Source organism: Balaenoptera physalus (assembly GCF_965194825.1).
Source record: "Balaenoptera physalus genome assembly, chromosome: 15".
Taxonomy (NCBI): domain Eukaryota; kingdom Metazoa; phylum Chordata; class Mammalia; order Artiodactyla; family Balaenopteridae; genus Balaenoptera; species Balaenoptera physalus.
The window spans coordinates 13,997,980-14,020,723 of record NC_138894.1 but is presented as its reverse complement, the minus strand read 5'-3'; the positions used below and the strand labels follow the sequence as shown (position 1 = coordinate 14,020,723).

Below are 22,744 nucleotides of genomic sequence, written 5' to 3'. Positions count from 1 at the left end.
TCCATAAATCTTTCAAGAAAAAAAAAATCCCATTTGGGAATTCACATCTTTTGTGGATAAATGAAAAACAGAATGTTAACTTTGCTACCTCAAAACTTCATGAGGAGAAAAAACTTCAGTTATGTGCAACATAATCAATCATGTTTGCCCCAGAGAGTTAAAAAATATATAAAAAAGAAAATGTTAGAGGAAAAAAAAGTTCCCTCAACTATCTTGAATTCCACTAATCTCAGTTGAAAATGACCCTCCATTCACTATCATGTGCATTACAGTAATCACAGGAGTACCTAACAAGAGGCAGTGCTGAAAATTGTTACTGTACTGTAATGTCCTATTTTAAAAATTAGATCACTAAAATTTCTAATAATAAATTGTAATAATTTGAGGGACAATATTTCAGATTTATTCATATATTCCAAAAGTTTAATCTATGGCTTCAGCCCTAGCTTTGGTCAAATATTGGTTTTCACACTTGGACATTTGGCATTCGGGAAAAAAAAAAAATATATATATATATATATATATATATGTAATATATATAAAGTCAAATATGTAGGTATTTCTAACTTAGACGCGTTATTCTATTTCATTTTCATTTGCTTGCACAAAACATAATTTTAAAACAGACTCCTATGTACTCCAAGGGTGTAGAAATCAACCCACAATCTCCTTTATAGGCCAAAGAGTAGAGGTTATAAAGAACTTAACCCCACACACAAGTACTAGTGATCTAACATTTTATTGTCAGCTGCAAGTATTCAAGGAAAATCCAAGCAAAGAGGTAACGGTTCTGAGGCTCCCCCGGTGGCACAGTGGTTGAGAATCTGCCTGCCAATGCAGGGGACACGGGTTCGAGCCCTGGTCTGGGAAGATCCCACGTGCCGCGGAGCAACTAGGCCCGTGAGCCACAACTACTGAGCCTGCACGTCTAGAGCCTGTGCCCCGCAACAGGAGAGGCCGCGACAGTGAAAGGCCCGCGCACCGCGATGAAGAGTGGACCCCGCTCTCCGCAACTAGAGAAAGCCCTCGCACAGAAACGAAGACCCAACACAGCCAAAAAAAAAAAACAACAGAGGTATCGGTTCTTCTGACCTCTTACGAATTTTCAATGAATTCCCTTAATAGTTTGAAACTTGTGTTTTCTATAGTTAAAAATTTGTAGATTTAAGTTAATTTAATTGATTTCATAATCCCTTTTAAAATAATGTGAAAAAGTAATATTCTTTATAAATTCAATTTTTAATGTTTTAAGATTTAGAAAAACCCTTTGTCATATAAGATGAATTTATAATGAACTAGGATGAAATTGCCTGTGATCAAGTAATACCTCAAAAAAACAAAACAAAAAAAACTTTCAAGTGTCCCAAATCCAACCTAGCATCTGATATCAGATTTCCTATCTTTATGACAAAATGGAGGCAACATAAAATGAAGACATTAACATCTGTTCTTTCTATATGGACCAAATGAATTCAAGTACGTTAATTATAAACAGCAACATATGTATATTATTGAATATCATGAGTTCTAAATCTAGGTTCTTTATTTTTGTACCACTTTTATAAACAGATTGTTATTTTTATGTGGTTTTATAATTTTAATGATAATTAACTTAGGACACCTTAAAAACTCGTTTTACATGACTAAATTCGCATTCTGATATGTATATATACATTCTCATGTGATGAAGATGTCTATTCTACCATAAAAGTGTGGGCTCTGGAGTCAGATTATTTGAGTTCCCACTGATTTACTCTGTGAATTTGAGAAATTTACCAATCTCTTGTTTACTGGAGTCAATGCCTTCCCTCACTAGGCAATTAGTTAATTTATTCATTCTTCCAGTTTCATTGAGATATAATTGACATACAGCACTGTGTAAGTTTAAAGTGTACAGCATAATGATTTGACTGGTTGTTTGTAAAACCAGACATTGTGTAGGACATTAAAGTGAACTCTGATGTAAGAAAAGGCATCTGCAACTTTTCAAATGAAAATTATTGACTTCTTAAAGTAGGAAGGGAGATTGGAAGTGATCTAGTTCAACTACCTTATTTCACAAATAAGAAAAATAATCATGAAAAAGAAGAGAGCATTAACCAAGCTAGAGGAAAAACTAGGATCAGAACCAAGGTTTCATTCAGAAAATGGAGCTCTCTTAAATATACCACATTTCAATCCCAAACAATTCAAGAAGTAAAGGCTAGAACTTACTGGATTACTTCCCCATGCAAACTTAATGAAGAGTTAAAAATAACACTGCAGGTAGGAGTTTGCATTCTGGATTCTTACCTAGGCTCTATCTGTGGGATCTCAGAGAAATTACTGAACATTGCAATACTATATTACCTCATGGAATTAATGTGCGAGCCAAAGGAAAGCCCTGTTACAAATGGAAAGTGTAATCATCTTCACCCTCACCTCTTCATACTCTCCGGTGTAAGGTTTCAATCGCTATGTGGGGGAGGGAAAGGAAGGGGAAATATAAACTACTACAATTCTGACTAGCTGGAGTTTTGGTGATCTCGGTTTACATGAGGAAGGAAAGCGGGGAGAGGAGGGAAAGAAGGGGAAGGTTGTTCATCGTGGGCAAAGAATAACTTCCTCCCAAAGGAAAGTATTACCCATACCTCCTATCAATTAGACTCTGAGAATCACAAGCTCTCATACTGATCATGTTAAAATTATCCTATTCCCCAGTGGAGGCCCTTAAAACTTTTTACCTTTAGCATATTTCAAAAAATGTAACAATTACTTGGGCATATATTTATCTTTCCTTCTCAACTGTAGATGTGTCCAGAACAGGGCCGCATAGTATTTAGCCTTTAAGAGTTATCTGTGAGTTGTTTTAATTAGGTCAACATCCAGCTGAAATATAAAGCTAGGTGGCTGGAGCTGTGCCTAAGAGAACTGGATGAAAGGGAAGAACTGAATGCAAAGAGAGACAAGAACTTTATCTCCCTTTGACTTGCTCCAACTCCTTCTCCACCTCTATTAATTAATTCTAAAGATCTATGCAGAAGTCCTCTTCTAACAGTCTACGTAGTCACAAGTTCATTTATAGGTATTTTTATATTAATAACACTTTATAAAAATACAATGTTTTCACTCCAGGCATGAAAATATTTAAAGGAAAGTGCAAATGGGTATTTTTTTTTAAAGTTAACTCATTTGGCAAACAAATCTTATGCAATATGTTCACCATATAAAACATGTACAAGAAAACACTTTTTTAAAAGAAAAAATTGTGCATTCTGTGAATTTCCATTTATATGTAGAATCTAATTCTCATGTAAACCATCATAGTAATATTTTAATTTGTATAATTATACCAGTTGTAAATAAAAATCATAGATTTAACTTTCTTCCTGCACTCACGCAGTATCTTAATTTTCAAAAATGACAAAAAAAGAATATCCTTGAGACAATGCCAAGCTCCAAATACCAGAATTCATATATCTTCTCCATCTAATTCACGGAAACTTTTATTACAGTATAAAATAACTATAATATGAAAGCACAGAATATTTTGGGATTCCACAGATTAGTCCATTTTTTCCCAAATTTCTTAAGAATTACCCAGGGAGCCCATTAAAAATACAGATTACCACAATCCTCCCCTAGAGTTTTTTTTTTTTTTCCCCTAGAGATTTTGATTCAGTTGCTCTGGACAGGACAAAAATCTTTATTCCTCAAAGTGATTCTGATGATTAGCTAATATTGATCTAGTATAGTGGTTCTCAATTTGATACATGTTAGAATTACCTGAGGAGCTTTAAAAAATCTTAAAGCTCAGACCAATGGAAACGATTTCAACATTTTTTAAAAAGCTCCCCAGAGAAGGTTGAGAACCACTGATTCTGCAGAACTCGAAAAATTCTTATACAACCCTCTTAACAATTAAGAAACTAAGCCTGCTCAAGTTCACAAAGCTAAGTGGTAGCAAAGTTGGAGCTAGAACCACTTCTGAATCCTAGTTCACTTTGTTTTTAGATATAGTTGTTTTGTTTTTCATGTAGGTTGACTAAAAAAGGTGTGAAAAAGATAAACCTTCTTGCCTCAGAATAATACTGCCACTTAACAAATGGATAAATTAAAACAGAGCTAATCTTTTTGCTTCAGAAATCACTAGAGAATAGTTTTCTTAATCCTAATATAAAACAAAAAAAGACTAAATACACTACTGCTTAATCCCTACTTCCTACCACCAAGCTGGTTATATATCTTACAAAGAATTATTTAAAATTTTATTTTTAATTTCTAATTCAGTGTTTTAAAATTTCAAATTCTTTTTAAAGTTTGGCATCACAGTTCCTTACTAGAAAATTAATTCGATATCTGAATTTAGCAACATGGTTGCTTCCTTATGTATAATACATAATTCTACATATTGACGTTGCTCTGTGAACTAACAGAGGAGAACAGATTTCCTTCTTTCACACAAAAGAATGAATTTTAGGTTGCATTAGCAAAACCCCATCACTGGTTTGTCCACAGATAGAGTGGGAAACTTCGCAGGTTATTAGTTAACCCATTCCAAGAATTTTCTCATTTTAATAACAGGATAATGTAAAATAATCATGAAAAATGTGTCAAGTGCAAGCGTACGTACCCATAATTTTTTTTAAGAGCATTTTTGACTTTCTAAAAATTACGACACGTTTAATTAACTTGCCTTCTGGCCGTCTACATTTATTATTACGGTACCAAGATTGTTAAAATAACATTTTTATCCCTCTCAAAGTTGCCAGATATCTCGATATTTCAAATTTCAGTAATGTTTGTGATTTCTGCTTTTGGATTTAAAAAAAAAAAAAAAAAAAAAGTGTTTGGTATACTTTACCAAAACAGGTCACATTACTCCACAGGTAAAACTTCAGCAATTTGTATACAGCCTAGAGTACAATGTATACTTTTGATTAATGCTATTCACAAGGGAGTAACTGCCGGGTTCTGGATCTTTTAAATTTTCTAAAGAAGAATCAGATGCAATGGATTTTGTTCCAGCAATTTTAATGAATGAAAGCCCACCCTTTCTTTTTTAACGATTAAGATGGATATCAATATGAATTCAAAACTTAACCTTAACTTAAGGATGCTACTTGCGCTATTTAAAATAGTAAATATCCGCAAACCGTTAAACGGAACGAAGAATGGGCCTCTTAAGCCATAGTAAAGATAAAAAAATCAGAATCTCAGTTAAATGTTCAAATGATACATCACAGTATTTAGAAAATCGGGCTAGACTGGACGATCCACGGAGTTTCTACTTTAGGAGAGATCTGTGCTACACTCAGGTTTGCAAAGTCTCTATTTTGTGTTAACATTTGAAACTTGCCATTTCAAATTGCGAGGGGTAAGCCTGTACAGATACACGGCCTTTAGGAGCTGCTTAAAATTTTCCTAGAAAAAGACCAAAAAACCACACATGTTTATTTTTAGGAGTGTACTAGGGTAGCAGTCAAATAAATCACCAGTTATTGACAATTCTTGGCGGGTCCTCGTCGGACGGGGACGCCGGGCCCCGCACCGGGAACCGCTTCCTCCGAGCGCGGGCTGGACCGCAGCCCCAAGCCGGCGCGCGGGAGCCGCCCGGCGCCGCCGAGCCCGCCCGGGGGCGGGGGGCTCGCACGTGCGGCCGGGGGCGGGGCCGGCCGGGAAGGACCCCGCGCGGGGAGGCGGGCGCGGCCGGGCCGGCCTCCCCGCGGCCGCGGGCCCCGGGCTCTCCATCCGGGCGCACGTCATGGGACGGATGGAGCCACACAGAGACGTCTAAGTCATGCAGGAGGCGCGCGGCCCCGGCCCGCTCCCGCCGCCCCAGACCCCTCCTCTCAGCCGACAGAAAGACAGACAAGAAGGGTTCCCGACCTGTCGTGCCCTGCATGTTCAGAGTCTGTCATGTTTGGTCAAGAACGGGGCGGGGCTGGAGGGCAGGTCTGCGAGGCCGGCGGCGGCGGGGCGCGGGGAGGATCCCTGCGCCGCCTGCGGGTACCTGCTCCCGGCCGCCGCCGGGAGGTGACGAAGTGGTAAAAACTCACGGTTACTAGTGAGCGACACAGACACAGACTTTCCAGTCTATTAACAACCACGCCACAGAGGTGGGGCTCTAACTGCAAACACTGGGCCACGGCCCCGCGCTGCCGGCGCTGCCGCTTTAGTCTCTATTCGCCGCCGGTGGCTGAGGCTTGGGAGCGGGCGGGCGGCGCGCAGCGACGCGGGGATTTGGACAGTGGCCGTAACGGTGATTTCTCCTCACCAACATGGCGGCACCCGCGACAGGCGACTCGGTAAAATGGCGCCTGCCGCAACACCTAGCCCGGGACTAAAGGGCAGGAGAGATTCCTCCGCGTGCCGCGGCCCTTGCCCAGCCCGCCGGGGCCGAGCGCGCCGCCCATTGGAGGAGACGCCCCGTCAATCACCTCCGGGGGCGAGCTCTCACGCTTCCCCTGCGAAGCGGCGGAGGAGGCAGTCTCTGATGGCGGTGCCGGGCGGCGCCTGGAGTAGTTCAGGGAGGGGGTGGCGTCCCGCGGGACCTGCAGTCCTTCCGCGCCTCCAGGGCTGGTCCGCGGCGGTCCGCGGTTTTCCCTGCAAGACGCCGCCTCCCAGTGATGGGGAGTTTCAGACGTGCCCTAACAAACGGGCCCTTAAAGCCATGAGCGGGTGTGAGCCCGGGTGGGGTAATAACTCGCGGCTGCTGAGTCGTCATTTATTCTTTTTTTTGAGTCGTCATTAAAAAACAAACAAAAAAAAAACCTTGGTTGCTTAAATAATGGGGAAATATACTTTCTCGTTCAAGGCTGTAGCGAGTGTCTCTTTTTGTAATGTTTAATACTCAGAATCACGTTGTGAGGAAAACTTGGCATGTAACTTTTTCTGATATTTAATACTAAATTTACCTACCCGGTTATTAGTTAATAATGACAAAAATCGTTAAAAGAATCATATAGGTTTTGAATTATTTCATAAAAACGGTGATATTTTATATGCAAAATACATACGAATATTTTATAAATAAAAACAACTAGCTATTACATTTCTTTACACTTATGAATGTGATCTTTAGAAAAAGAATTTTTAATGACAACATTTTGGCCTGTTTAGTGTGCTACTTAGTTTTGAAGGAAGGTCCTTGTTTTTTATTAACGTGATGGATTGATTAATCCTCTCAAATATCTTACTTCTTTTGAGTAAATGTGTTTTGCTGATGCATAAGTGCAGTGCATTTAGAAGCGATTGCAATTAGATTAAATTTTCAATTAAAAAATGTGGATATGTGTATTGAAAAAAAAAAAGCACTTTTTTCTTTTTTTCCAAGTTGAATGCAGCCGTTGACAGGAGATGTACACTGATGGATAATTCTGGAGGCACTTGCCACGTTTGGACATAATACATTTCTAGGAAACTTTCAAAGGCAGCTATATGAGCGTTTGGAGTTACATTAGAATCTCTACTTTGTCTCTATTGTAGCTATGTTACTTAGATCTTACTGTAGCTAATTAGGAGAGACATTTCTTTGCAGTTTTCCGAGGACGTCTGAGGTAAACAGTTGCTGTTCCTTCTTTGCATTTCAGTTTTTCCTCTCCCCTATATCTGGGGGCATCAGGATCTCTTTCGAACTTTCTTTAGGGTCTTTGGCTTGCCGTGGTGTGGAACAGTGAATACAGTTCTCACTAGATGAAAAGCCTCCTTCCTAACCCTTGATGCACACCACTTAATAGGGCGTCAGGCCCTGGTCTTTTCCCTTGGGTAACTGAAAGGGAGTGACAATGTGGGTGGTATGGAGGGCAGGAGGTGGTGTTCCTTTGAAGCTATGTGCTTCGAATCTAAAAGTGCTCAGAGATGTTAGATAAAATATATTTAAGTAAAAAAAAAAAAAAAAATATATATATATATATATATTTAAGTTGAGGGCTAATCCAAGCTCAGCATTCCTCACCTTTTCTTTAACTGCCTAAATTAAGAAGGCATGCATTCATCACACAGATTAAACGAGATCATTAGTTTTCAACCTCGTAAATGTTACCTAACATTGAAAGATGGACCATAAGAACTGCAGAACTCTCTGCACATAACTCCAGGGAAACCTCTGCCCCAAGAGACAGCTATATTCTAGCATGACTTCTAGCAGCATAAGACCAGACCCTTAGGAGGGCTCCCACCTCGCATTAAAACGCCCATCTGAGAAAGCTCAATGCTGCCAGGAGAATTACTGTTTGTTCTAGCCAACACCTGACACAGGCCCCTAACCCCCCGTACCTTTGTATCTCCTACAATTCAGGTGTGTCTTTCTCAAGGACCTAAAAGCCATTCCTTTGAAATGTAATCATCAGGAAGATAAGCCCCTGTCTCCCAGTCTCTGGCGGGGGGCTTTACAAATAAATACCTGTTTTAATCACATTCTTTGGAAATTTTCCAAAGAAAAACAAGCACCTGGATATCAGCCCAGGCTTTGCAAAAGTGCTTTCAAAATGTTGCCTCCCAATGAGATTAAGATACTGACACAGATGGCAGGCTCCATCTCCGGGAAAGACGGCGGTGGTCCCTTCTCTAGCTCATGCTCTCTGATAGCCTCAGATGGAAAAGGTCAGGATTCGTCCGTAGTACACTTCGGGTGTCTGTCTCAAACGTAGAATTCAGAGGTCAATAAATCATATCAGGGGAATTCTCTGGCCGTCCAGTGGTTAGGACTCCCAGCTTTCACTGCTAAGAGCGAGGGTTCAATCCCTGGTCGGGGGACTAAGATCCCCAAGCTCCACAGTGCGGCCAAAAAAAAAAAAAAAAGTCATCAGAACTTCCTTAAGCCTGTTTCTTAAATACTTTCCTCCGAATTCTTTATTATTCTTCCCCAAAGATATTGAACTCAGAGGCAGCTCTCAGCAGTTGTGAAAGCATTTTCTGATGCAAAAAACAAAACAAAAAAAAATAGTCTTTATTTTAGGATATCACTTATGTACACCTGCAGTAGAAATGTGGGTTTGTTTGTTTTTTCCATTAGTAGGAATGGGATGTGCTGAGCTCTATATATCCCTGACCCCCACCTTTTAATCTTAGGAGAATTGATTCACTGATTTGTTTATTCAGCAAGGATTTATTGATCATGTCACTATGCTTTAGATATTGTGCTATTTTCTGAGCACAAAGTTGTGGATAAACTACTTGGGATGTCTGTTCTCATGGAGCTTAGAGTCTAATAATTTGCACTTGTGAAGTTTGCATTTATCAAAATACTAATTGGGGTCAAGGGTGCTTACTCAGTTAAAATTGAACTTGACTGCATATAATGAAAACTCAGCTACATGGCTTAACTAAAAACAGGTTTTAAGTTTCTTTAATAACAGGATATCTGGAGGTAGGAGTCCAAGACTGACGCAAGTGCTCACAGAAGTCATTATAAACACAGGCTCCTGTTGGCTTCTTGCTCTGAAATTCATAGCCCAAAGCTTTCATCCTTAACTTCTAGCTCAACTATCATGTGTTGTAGGGCATGGTCTATATAATATCTATTCTTTAAAATGTATTGATGCTTTATGTACATGATTTTTATAAATATTCCATGCATGCTTAAGAAAATATAAATTCTCTCAAATGTCCGTGGTTCTGTTTCGAAAAAGTTTATTTTTTATTTTCTCCTCCCACGAACCTCCCAAGCTCCCCCTATCCCAAGCCCAAGACACCCACCATGGACAACATTTAAAAGTAGCACCTCCTCCCGCAAACTCCACCATTACCCTTGGATCCCCAGTGGTTTCTTACAATTTTCTGTTTCTTGTTACTTTGTTAATATTTTACTCTTATTTGCTTTAGTGTACTACTGGTTATCTATATTTCCCTCTATCCATCCATCAATCCATCTAATTTTTTGACACACTTACTTGTTTTTTCTGTGGCTGATTTAAAATTTTTCTCTGCTTTTCTGCAGTTTCACTATGATGTGTCTAGGCGTGAATTTCATTTAATTATTTTGCTTGGTATTTGTTGAGTGTCTTGATGTGTGGATTGGTATGTTTCATCAATTCTGGAAAATCTTAGCCTTTTCTCTTCAAACACTTCCTCCGCCTTGTTCTCTTTCTCTTCTTGTGATTAAAGTTAATTATATTTAGACATTTTGATTTATTATTGCTATTTCTAATAGCCTCTTTTGTAGATTCTTTTTTTAAAGGTGGGGGTCTCTCTGGATAGTTTCTTCTGACTTGTCTTCCAGCTCACTAATTTCCTCTTCCACCCTGTCTAGTTTTCTATTAAAGACTGTCTTATTAATCAAGGTTCAGTCAGAGAAGCAGAATCACTATGAGATAGATAGATTTACAGGCAGTTGGTCTTATGCAATTGTGGGAACTGTTTAAAATAATCTCTGTAAAGTTTTTGTCTGAGTCTAGAACTTAAGATCTTCAAGGCAAGGGTTCAGGAAGGGAAGGTGGATGTAAAGAAGGAGAGTAGAAATGAATCGGAATCCTTAAGGACAAACTAGAACCTGTATTAGTCTCTCACCACATCCAACTTTTATGATGTGGGTGCTTTGAAGGAGAATCTTGTGCCTTTTATCATGGAGCTAAACATACCTTGCCCAGAATTTGGAGAAGCTGAAGGAAGGTCTGTGGGAAGGTGTGTCAGCTGAAGGTCTGATTGTTGCCCCATTTCAGCAGGGTGAACTAGCCGATAAATGATAATGTGCATGTGTTGCACCAGCATCTGTCACCCCTGCAGTAACTTCCTGAGTATAAAAACAATATGACTGCTGTTTCACTTCCACCTTCCAAATTTTGTGCAAAAATCTCTCTGATAGCCCATTCTAACTGGAAACATGCAAGGATAGGAATCCCGCAAAACGTAGAGCAGCCCAGCTGAGGTGACACACTAGAAAACCACCACGTACACACTTTTCAACCAGGCACCCATGTGTACCACTTTAACTCATACTTAACTTCCATCCAGAATAAAAACAATGGCAAAGTCATGCCTTTGCCTATTATGATGCAGCTACACGATGTTCAGCCAAAAACATGTTAACCCTTTCCCCTAAAAAGGATAAAAACTCTTTTCCATCTTTGAGTGATGTTTATTCTTCTAGTTTTTCCTTTAGCTCAGTCACACTCCTTTCATATCAAATAACTTGAGTAATGAGATATAAAGGTAACTGCTATTAATATATCATGTGTTAGTAGGAGAATGGGAGAGGGGAAGATTTCATATATTATATAAAATATACATATTTATATTTCACACACATGTATGTGTACACATACACATTTATATCAAATTGAGGATGAAATATTCATAACCACTACAATCATTTTTGCTACTGGCCATTTGGGAATCAATCTACCACAAACATATGTATAGCTTTTTATAGTCTTTATCTGAAAAGGCTAGTATCTGATGCCTTTGCAGGTCAGTTTTTCTTGCTTGCTGATTTTGCTGTGCCTTTTTTTTTTTTTTTTTTAACCTATCACTTTAATTTCCTTTGGTTGCCTGGTTATCTTTTGCTGTATGCTGGACATTTTAAGTGAAAAAGTATGTATGGTAATAATTTTTTTTTTTTAACTTGGGATCTTAGCTCCCCGACTGGGGATGGAACCCGCACCCCGTGCTGTGGAAGCGTGGAGTCTCAACCGCTGGACCGCCAGGAAGTCCTATAATGTGAGTTTTGAAATACAGCACTTTCCTCCAATGAAAGGATACTAAAGGTAGCTTAATTCAATTTTCCTCTTAATTTTTAGTAATGATTCATGTACAAAGGAAGGTGACTGCCAATAATATAAACAACAGGGGAAAGTACAACTTCTCTGGGGAAGATGTCTGGCTTCAAAGAACTTCCCTTGTCTTGTCTGTGAAGTGGACCCTGATACCTGCCAGGAGTCAAACAGTCCTTCACTAAGAGAAGCAAGTCAGGCTCTCTATCATTGGTCCAACCTACCTTTTGAGGTTTTTTTCCCACGATTCCCTTATACTGGCATTATATTAAGCAAAACTAAACAATTCCCCATTTTTCAAACGTGTACTTTATTTTCCTGCCTTGATACGTTTCTCTTCACGTGTGATGCCCATTTAACTTCATCTCTTCTAAAGGAAATTACCTCAAGACCAAGCTCAAATATACAAGAAGCCTTCCCAACCATGTGCTTTTTTCTCTTCTGAATCCTCTTGGCACTTAGTACCCACTCTTTTTTCCCCCAACTAACCCTGGGCATCTTCATTTCACAAAAGCCCCCTATCAACTGTTTTTTAATAGACTTTGTTTTAGAGCAGTTTTAGGTTTATACAAAAATTGAGAAGTACAAAGTTTCCTTGCCCCCGCAAAACACAGTTTCCCCTGTTATTTACATCTTATGTTAGTTTGGTATATTTGTTACAATTGATGAACCAATATTGATACATTAACATCCATAGTTTACACTGGATTCACTCTGTGTTGTACATACTATGGGTTTTGACAAATATATAATAACACGTGTCCCTCATTACTGTATAGTTTCATTAATAGTTTCATTGCTCTAAAAATCTGCTGTGCTCTACCTATTCGTTCCTCCTTCCCTACCCTACCCCCAACCCAACATTTGGCAACTGCTGATTCCAAATAATTGACCAAAAATCCTGGAACTAACAAGCAATTAAAGCAAGGTTAATATACAAAAGTCAATTGCTTTCCTACATACTAGCCATGAACAACTGAAATGTGAACTTAATATCAGTTACATTAGCACCAAAAAAAAAACAAAACAAAACCCTCAAGTGTAAATCTAACAAAATATGTACATAATCTATATGAGGAAAACTACAAACCTCTGATGAAAGAAATGAAAGAAAATCTAAATAAATGGATATTCCTTCATTGAATTTTAAAAGCAAACTCTCCACTCAGTGAGAATCAGTGACCGGCAGGGCAGAGGGGCAACCACTAATTACAGCCCTTTATTGGCTTGGGCTGGCTACACAGGACCCACCTCTTAAATCAGAGATTTAGAAATGCCTTCCTTCACAATGATGGTTAACAAAAAAAATCCCCCAAACAAAGGTAGCCCCGCAGGTGTGCAGCTTCCAGTGAAAAGCCCAGGGCCCTCACCTTGTTGCAGCAGGGAAAGAGGCGACAAGATAAAATACAAACAAGCGTTTCGTTATTTATGTATAAGTCCTAAATATTGCCTGGAACGTACTCATACTAAAATGTAACAAAGTTATTTGTAGCTTAGCCAAAATTCAAATGTAACTGTGTCTCCGGTATTTTTATTTGTGATATCTGGCAACCCTACTCCAAGGCCTCACTGTGGCAGAGACTTAGAACGAGGAAAAACAACAAATATCTTAGGTGTATTCTGTGCTTGACGTTTTTCAAAGCCTTTCAACTCTTTTCTCTCAGGATCTTACTACAAGTCTGAGAGGAAAGCAGAACAAGCATTTCCATTCTCATTAACCAGATGGGAAAAAAACCCCAGACACCATCCCACCCCCCCACCCCCCCCAGAAAAAATCACACAGAAAAAAACAGAACAGGGAACAAGAAATGGAGGGACGCTTACCCAGGTCAGGAACACAGCTGGCTCTGATCATTCTTAAGCCCACCTGTTGAATTAGCCCAGGTTCAACCTTGGAATCACCTAGGGAACTGCCCAAAACCCGCTGATGCCCAGACCCCACTCCTAAAGTCTGGACGTCTTTTAAAAACATTTTACCTATCTACTTATTAATTTAAATCAATTTTTTTTTTTTTTAACCTTTGGACCCCCTTCACCCATTTCTCTTAGCACGTGGTACTTTCAGTGGACTTTTCGGCCTTAAAGTCATCTTTATTTTAATCTCATTAGATTGTAAAGAGTCTGCAAGTCGCAAAATCAGTCCACCGCTCTGGTTACTCATCTGAAAATGTGGGAGGTAACAGTGTATTTCTTAAAGGGCTGTTGTTAAGATTAGGTGAGCGAAAATGCGAAATGATGCCTGGTACAAAGTGAGCGCTCAAATAAACGTCAGCTACCATGCCTTAGAAACACCGTGACTTCGATCGAAGAGTTTTCACTAAAGGGAAATAAAGGAGGACTAAGTTTTACAATTCTACTAAATACTTGAGATAACGTGTCGAGAAGTACACACGCAAACGACCGGAAGGAGAACGGCGCCTGCGCAGGGCCGCGGGGGCGGGGGCGAGAGCGGGCGTGCGCAGAGCCGGGGACGGAAAAGCGCATGCGCGGGGCGTCCTGCCCGTGGTGCGCGGCGTGCTCCTCGTGGTGCGCGGCGCTCTCCTCATGCCGTGCCGGTTCGTCGGTAGCTGCTGGGCTCTGACGAGAATGATGGATTTTGAGAATCTTTTCTCCAAACCCCCCAACCCGGCTCTCGGCAAGAAGCCCGCCACGGACTCTGACCAAAGGTGACCCCCGGTCTTTTCATGCTTTGAATGCAGGGGATGCAGTTAGGTTCCGCCCCTTTGTTCCTTCGGGAGGCTGCGCGGGCAGGGCCGCCAGGTCCCAAGGGGAGCGCGTCGGGCCGGCCGGGCCGGTGCGACGGCCGGGCGCCCACAGGTCGTTCCCGGGCAGGGGTTAGAAGCCGGGGATGGGGCCCGGTTCATAGGCCGCCGGAGCCAGCGGTGCCGGGAGCCTGGGCCGGGGGGAGCGGCGGGGCCCAGGCGGCGAGGGAGGCCCGGGATGCTCCTCTTTCTCTGCGCCCCGGCCCCTCCGGCCAGGTGGGAACCCGCCTGCGGCCCCATAGCGCTTTGCACTTGCAGGCAGTCAGCTCCTAGGGGACGGAGATCATTTGTCATTCTCACTGCACGTGTTAGGCGCTTTTGGGTAGAAAAGACGTGCGGTGAAGGATAAGGAGTCTCCTGATTTACATCGGAAGATCCTACAGACCATAATAGAGCAGCGAACTCCATTGGGATATTCTGTTTCCTTTAGGTTGAAAAAGGCACTGAGACTGCCACGGAGAAAATGGAAGCAGGTTAGGGAGGGAAGAGAGGATGGGATGGTAGGGAGGAGGTAGATCTTTTAAGGACGGGAGGTAAGGAAAGCCTCACTAATAACATGGATAATTAATATTTGAGTAGGGACCTGAAGGAGGTGAGAGAGGTTGATTATCTAGTGGGAAGAGTATTCCATGTAAAGGTCCTGAGGTGGAGTGAGCTAGCTGTGATGGGGTGTTGGGAGCGAAGTGGCCAGAAGGACAATTGGCGTGGAGTAAGAATAGTGGGGCTGGAAGAGGGGAACTCGAGAGGTATTGGGATGGGGGGCGGAGGGGGAGGCAGCTTGTGTAGGGACTTGTAGGTGCCGTAGTAAGGACTCTGGCTCCTACCCTGAGTGAGGTGAGAGGTCTTGGAGGGTTTTTAGCCGAGAGTGACAGATTAGCAGGACCATCTGGTTATGTGGAGAGTAAAACGGAGGGGGTGCCAGAGTAGCTTGGATCGTAGTTTTAGCAACAAGAAGTGGTCAGGTAAGGATATATTTGGAATATAAACTGTTTTCTCACAGATTGGCTGGGCAGTCTGAGAGAGGAGTTAAGGTCAACTTAAAGGTTTTTGGTCTGTATCATTAGAAGGTTGGAGTTGCGTTTCAGATTGCAGGAGGATTAGATCAAGAGTTCAGTTTTGGGGAGTTGCCTGGCGGTCCAGTGGTTAGACTCGGCGCTTTCACTGCCGTGGTGCAGGTTCAATCCCTGGTCTGGGAACTAAGATCCCGCAAGCTGTGCAGCGCGTCCAAAAAATAAGTTCAGTTTTGGATATATTAAGATTTTGTCCAGTTGATATCCAGGTGCATATTTTGAATAGGAAGTTGGCTCTGCCTGCCTGGACTCAAATCTCAGCTCCACCATTTGCTAGGTTTGAAGCAGGTTACATAAGCCTTCCGTATTCCGTTTTCTCATCTGTAAAATGGGCTTTTAAACCATAGTGTATATGTCATAGGGCTGTTGTGATGTGTGTAATGTGCATGGAACAGCGCCTGGCGCAGAGTCAGCGTAATGCAAGAGTCAGCTGCTGCTGTTACTGCTGCTGTGGTCATTATTGCTCTGCCTAAGGAGAGGTTGCTTCCTACTCCGTAAGATGATTCATCACTGCAAACCAGAACAGTGAAAGTCACAGCATTTGGTTTATTGGCTCTTGTGACGCTGGCCTCTGTAGAAGGCGCACACCTTGGTCTCCCGTCTGATGGACGTGACTGAAGCTCTGACTAGGGACAGATCGGCGTAGTCAACTGTTGGATTGGATGAGGCTGTGAAGCCTGAGCTCCTCCTGTAACTTTGAAAGAAGCACGAAACCACTCCACATTCCAGTGCTAGCAGTGCCTTTCCACTCACAACGTGTTCTTTTGAGAACATACACGTTGCCTAGTCCTTGCCTTTATCTGGCGTGCCACTCAGATCTTAAGCTTTTGTCTCTTGGTCACTACTTGCTGAGACACAGTTGTCTTCAGACTTCTGTGTCTATAGCATCAACCATTATTTAGATTTACCTGTACATTTTATTGACTTGTTTGTTTCTTTTATTTCCCATCTTCATCTTTCTTAGGTTTATTTTTAGTTTTGCTGGAATAACCTCAAGTAGTCATCTCAGATGGTATCTATTCATGTTGAGCTTCTCAGTCCTAATGACCCTGAAAACAACTTTTCTTTTTCATCTTCCCACTTGAATATAAGTTTAGTTTTCTCCTGACCTCGGAAGGCACCCTGCATTCTACCTGAAATACTCTTCTCCCTGACATTCCTCTTTGTTTTTAATTCTTACATATCTTTTAGGTTAGGAAAACTTTTGGCCCCCAAATCTAGGTTAAGTGTTCCTCATGTATGCACTGATACTTAGCACACCATACTGAAGTTGCTTTCTTTTTTTCTCCCAAGTAGATAGAAAGTTCTTAGAAGGCAGGAACAAGGTCTTTTTCATTGTTGTATTCCAGGATTTAAGGTCCAGAGCCTGGTGTATGGTGGATACTCAGTATTTGCTGAATGAATGGATGATTTATATAGCTGCTAATAGTTGAACATTAAGGTTATGTAATGTAAAGTTTCAGCTTTGTGGTTTACTCATAAACATATGTTGACCTTTACTACTCATCATAATTTTGTACCTTATTTCTCTGGAATATTCGGGGTAGATTTTGAATTTGGAATTTCTTTGAGGGCAAGTTGAAGGTAAACCAAAGCAGTGAATTTTAATGTTATGGTATGAACCCTTTTCAGGTTGAAAAACCCTTTTGTGTTATTTGATATTTTTGCTGCAGAATCGATGGTGAAATAGATGATACAGAAGTTGAAGAAACACGAGAAGAGAAAATAAAATGGAAAGTAAAACTGAAGTGTGAGCAAATTTCCAAAAAAGTAAGATTAAGTTGGTGTATTGAAAAAACAGACAGAAATGGATGTGAGAAGTTGATTAGGGATCCTATTTGTCTCCTTTTAGTTAGCATTTGAGACCAGGTTACTTATATCAAAGGAAACCTTGTTGTTATACTTAAAAAAAAAATTTATCATTTAAGAACTTTGTTGTTGTTTAACATGACCTGTTTTTAGTGCATTGTCTTTATTTTGGTTTCCCCTATCTTTGAAATGGTTGTTAACGGTTTCAAAAACTTATTTCTTTTCAAATTAGATAAAAAATTTTGATTTGCTAACTTAACCTTAGTGATTTATAGCTTGAAGCTTGTATTCAGTTGCTAGGACTGCCATAGCAAAGTATGTCATACTGGGTGATTTAAACAACAGAAATTTACTGTCTTGTGTTTCTTGAGGATAGAAGTCTGAGAACAAGCTGTCAGGAGGGTTGGTTCCTTCTGACAGCTGTGAGGAAGAATCTGTTCCATGCCTCTACCCTAGCTTCTGGTTGGTTTGCTGGCAATCTTTGGCCTTCCTTGGCTTGGCTTCCAGAAGCATCATCTTGATCTTTACCTTCGTGTTTGAAGGGCATTCTCCCTGTGTGAATACGTGTGTGTCTAAATTTCCCACTTCTATAAGGACACCAGCCATATTGGATTAAAGCCCACCCTAATGACCTCATCTTAACTAATTATACATATAATGGCCCTATTGCCAAATGAGGTCACATTCTAAGGTACTAGGGGTTAGGACTTCAACATAAGAATTTGGGGAGGACACAGTCAACCCACAGCAAAGCCAATATCTGCTCCTTTCTTGCTTTTTCTCTTTTTTGAACTTTTTTTATTGTGAATTTTAACGCACTGCAAAAGAATGGGTTCAAATTGGCAATGAGACTCACAAGACACACATGGGCTTTAATATGATATTCTTATACTCAGCTTTATAAAAGGATACAGGACAGAAAATCCAGCAGGTGCAGCATCTTCATCTCCTCAGGAAACCTCTCAGCTACCCAAGTACATAACTTCTTTTGCCCTTTGGGGCATATATGGCTGCTGTGGACGAGAGCTGTGGTTGACACCAAGAAACTGCAGTTTGGGTTTCCCACACCTTTTTTATGCTATTTTAGTCATGTAGGTCCCAGTCTTTCATGCCCACTTAAAGTTCCCCGGTCCATGTGTAACACCATACAGGAGACGGGCAGGTACAACCTTCCATGATTATCTTAAGGAGTTTCCCAGAAACAATACTGTGAGAAGATGGGTATCTATATTATTGCGAAGTAGGCTTACTCCAGGCCAGGCTCTTTACTTATGAGTGTGTAAAGCATGAATGTATAGCATCACAGCTAATTAAAAAGAGAACACCCAAGTAAACACTATGCAAGTCAAGAAAGCTTTACCCACAGTGCCTCTGATGCCTCCTTTTTCAGTTGCATTCCCTTTTCTCCTCCTGGAGGTAACTACTATCCGAACTTGTGTACTGATCACTTCCTTGTTCTTTACCGTTTTACTACTAATGCTGTCACCCTTCAGAATGCAGTTTTCTCTTGCCTGTTTTTGCACTTTATAGAAATAGAGTAGTGTCGTATGTGCTGTTTGCTGTCTTCTTTTTCTCACCGTTCTGTTTATAAGATTCATAGTATACACAACATATACGTGTAGTATATACATAGTATACACAAGTGGCGTATGCTGATTTGTTCATTTTCTTAGCTGCATAGCATTCCGTTGTTTGAATATACTAGGTTCTGGTGTCGGTAGACATTTGGTCTCATGTCCGGTTTTGGGGGTTATGGGCAACGCTGCTACGTCTCTTACTTGTATCCTGCTGCACATCTACTCTACACTTACCTAGGAGTGGAGCTGCTGGGTCTGAGAGGACAAGCATCTTTCCCTTCACCATGATGCCAAACTGTATTCCAGAGTGGTTCTACTGATTTTTATTCCCAAAGGCAGCGTATGAGAGGCTGTATTTCTACTGCTGCTCACTTGATATTTGTTACCTTTCTAATTTTCTGCCATCTGGTGAGATATCTTCATTGTCATTTAGTTTGCATTTTCTTGATTACTGTTGAGCATCTTTTCATGCTTGTCCAACTTGGATTTGCCTTTTTTGTGTGCCACTTTAAGTCTTTTTTTCTTTATTCTGGATATAGGGGATTTTTTCCCCTTCTTTGTGGATTATGTGTTGCAAGTATCTGCTCATTTTGCGGCTTTCTTTCCAGTCAATGGCAGTTTTTGATAAAAGGTTTATAATTTTAATGTATTCAAGTTTATTAATCTGTTCCTTTATAGTTAATGTTTTATATGTTTTATTTAAATATCCTGAGGTAATAAAAATATTTCCCTACAGTGTCTTCTAAAAGTTTTGTTGTTTTTCTTTCTCATTTATGTTTATAATCACCCAGAATTGATTTTTGTGTATACTATGAGGTATAGGGGACAAATTTCGTTTTACTTTTTTTTCATTATCATACCCAATTGCTCCAGCACCATTCACTGGGGGGAAAACACTTTCTTTTCCCCCATGAGTCTGCAGTGTCACTGTTGTCAAAAATCAAGTGTTTGTGTTCGGATGGGTCCGTTTCTGGACTCTCTCTTCTCGTCTGCTGGTTTATTTGTCTGTCCCTTCCCCCAAGACCTCACTGTGTTGATTATTACAGTTTTATTATAATAAGTTTGTATATCAAATAAGCAAGTCCTCTCACGTTGTTTTCCTTTAACTGTCTCAGCTATTCTTAGCCCTTTGCATTGCCATATAAACTTTAGAGTTTGTCAAGTTCCACAAAAAATCCTGTTGGGATTTTCACTTTGGAATGCATTGAATCTTTAGGTCATTTGGGAGAGAATTGACACCTTTAGAATATTGGATTGTCCAGTCTTTAACTCCTCTTTAATTTATCTCAGTAGTGTTTTATAATTTTCTTTGTAGATGTCTTCCATCTTATATACCTTTTGTTAGATTTATTGCTACGTGTCTGATGAGGCTATTGTGAATTACATCCTTTCCTTTTTCTTTTTTTTTAAGCACCATTTTCTAACTTGTTTTCTCATTTAGCTGGCATACATTGTTACATAGGAATGCATGGAATTAAACTTTTGAGTTCTTGTAACATTTCTGAAAATATATTGACTTTATTCTCATAGCTGATAGGTAATTTGGCTGAAATAGAATTAGGCTTGAGCTTATTGCCCTGTTTTCTTCTACTGTCCAGTGTTGCTAGTGTGAAGTCTTGGCAGTCTAATTCTAGTTACTTTGTTAAGTATCTGTTCTCCCTGGAAGCTTTTAGAGTCTTCTCTTTATTCTTGGTGTTGTTAGAGACTGTGAATCTTTTTTCATTCATTGTGCTTAAGTGTTTGGTGAGACTGTTTACTCATACCCTTCATGTACAAGGAATATCTTTTATTTTTATTCTCTTTGCCTTTTTTCTTTATATTCTAAGACATTTCCTCTATTTCTGTTTATCTTCATTTCATAAATCATAATTATCAAGAGCTCTTTCTTGTTCTGTTTTGTTGTTATAGCTTTCTAGCATTTTTAAAAAATATAATACCATCTTGATACCTTTGTGTATTTATTTAAAAATTTTTGTGCTGTTTTCTTTTCCTTGAGTTGTATTTGCTTCTTCTGGATCAGGTTTTCTCTTTCTCCTGCTTTTTTGTTTTATTCTCTAGATTGGGAGTCAGTAAATATTTTCTGTAAAGGATAGGCTTTGCAAGCCAAAAGCAAAATTGAGGGTAGAATGTAGCTACTGATATAACAAGTGGGAGAAAACAAATTTCCACAGCATTTTTATTGACAAAATTTAACATATAATAATAATTGAGTTTCTTGTTGTACAGGTTTACTAGTGAGAATGAGGGGATTCTTCTTTTGGGGATAATAATTTGTTTAACTGGAGTTCAAAGTTAGTGTTCCCTATCAAAATGGATTGCAAAGATTCATCTGTTAGTGCTGATCTGTAATTAGACTCTATACGTTTCATCTTTAAAGATGTCTTTTTACTGCAGGTACTGCAGAAAACTCTTATCAGTTCACCAGCACGATTGTTACTGAGTATATTCATTGCTTGGAAGGCATTTTTAAAACTTTATTAGATTTTTCTCTTGAGATTTGTCTTTTAGCATGTCATTACATTGCAGATTAATTACTTCCAATTGAAGGTTAGGTGATAACTCCTCAGTTGCACAGTTAAATGGATTTTGAAATAGCGATTTCGTTTGCATATACATTAAAATCTGAAAAACACTGCTGGAACTGTAGTTTGGGCCTGGGAGATAAATCTACTGCAAATTTGCGTGAGAATGGAGATCTTGCTTCTTGTTTTAACTTTGGACAGCACAGTGATATGAGCGATGTCAGTAACATCTGTCAACTCATCAAGAGCCAAGGAAAACCACTTGATATCATTTGTCTTATTTTTTTAGTTGTCAGAGTTTCTCCCAGTTTCCTCACGTCTTTGAGAAACTTGTTGCCAAAAGGCCAGTTTTCTTAAACAACTTTTTCTCTGGACAGTTCTTCAGTCGCTGCAATCAAACATGATTTAATTAACTCACCATCAGCTTTCTTTGGCTAACAAATGAACCACTCAGAAACTTACTTTGATTGCAGCCTCATTTTCATTTTTGGTTTTTGTGAGGAAATAATTTTGTGATGAGATATTTTGCTTAAATTTTCTAATTTTTCTTACCATGGCTTTCCTGTGAGTTGGGATTATTGTGATGAATGCTTAATATTGTCAATAATGTCAACATATATTGTATTCCTTCAGCACTGCTGTAGTATCATTGTATAATAACCGTAATGCTTTGCCACCTAATTTGACAGTAAAATAATCCACACTTCACTGTGTCTTAAATGCATGGCATTCAAAGTCTACTTTTCATGTTTTGACATGGTGGGTGTGCACTGGTAATGAAACAAAAAAGTATCATGACTTGGTGATATGTGACGTATTCAACATGCTGTCAAGTTATAACTGTCAGGGCTTCCCTGGTGGCGCAGTGGTTAAGAATCCGTCTGCCAGTGCAGGGGACACGGGTTCGAGCCCTGGTCCGGGAATATCCCACATGCCGTGGAGCAACTAAGCCTGTGTGCCACAACTACTGAGCCTGTGCTCTAGAGCCCACGAGCCACAACTCTGGAAGCCCGCGTGCCTAGAGCCCGTGGTCCACAACAAGAGAAGCCACCGCAATGAGAAGCCCATGCACCGCAACAAAGAGTAGCCCCTGCTCGCAGCAACTAGAGAAAGCCCGCGCGCAGCAACAAAGACCCAACGCAGCCAAAATAAAATAAATAAATAAATTTATTTTAAAAAAAAAGTTATACCTGTCACTGAAATTCATGGTATGCTGAGCATGAGTGTAAAGTGATGAGAGAGCCACAGCCACTTATGGTCTCTTTTGCATCTGCTCAGCTCTGTGAAAGCAGCCAGTGTAATACATAAATGAAT

General features: G+C 40.1%; 2 protein-coding genes across 12 annotated transcripts in view; one reads left to right on the top strand and one right to left on the bottom strand.

The window, feature by feature from the left end:
* Nucleotides 1–6,250, bottom strand: part of ZC3H6 (zinc finger CCCH-type containing 6) — a 52,423-nt gene extending 46,173 nt beyond the window's left edge. For all 6 annotated transcript variants that reach the window (XM_082426767.1, XM_082426769.1, XM_082426768.1 and 3 more), the window contains exon 1: nucleotides 5,869–6,250. In XM_082426767.1, the coding sequence (XP_082282893.1) occupies nucleotides 5,869–5,900 (32 nt within the window). In that variant the 5' untranslated portion in view covers nucleotides 5,901–6,250. The remainder of the gene's footprint in view (nucleotides 1–5,868) is intronic.
* Nucleotides 6,251–14,140: 7,890 nt separating this feature from the next.
* ZC3H8 (zinc finger CCCH-type containing 8) overlaps nucleotides 14,141–22,744 on the top strand; it is a 201,721-nt gene continuing 193,117 nt past the window's right edge. For 2 of the 6 annotated variants that reach the window (XM_082426870.1, XM_082426869.1), the window contains exons 1-2: nucleotides 14,164–14,356; nucleotides 17,196–17,292. In XM_082426870.1, the coding sequence (XP_082282996.1) occupies nucleotides 14,235–14,356; nucleotides 17,196–17,292 (219 nt within the window). In that variant the 5' untranslated portion in view covers nucleotides 14,164–14,234. Of the gene's footprint in view, nucleotides 14,357–17,195; nucleotides 17,293–22,744 lie in introns of all 6 variants that reach the window. The other 4 variants (XM_082426873.1, XM_082426871.1, XM_082426868.1 and 1 more) reach the window with 4 other exon arrangements.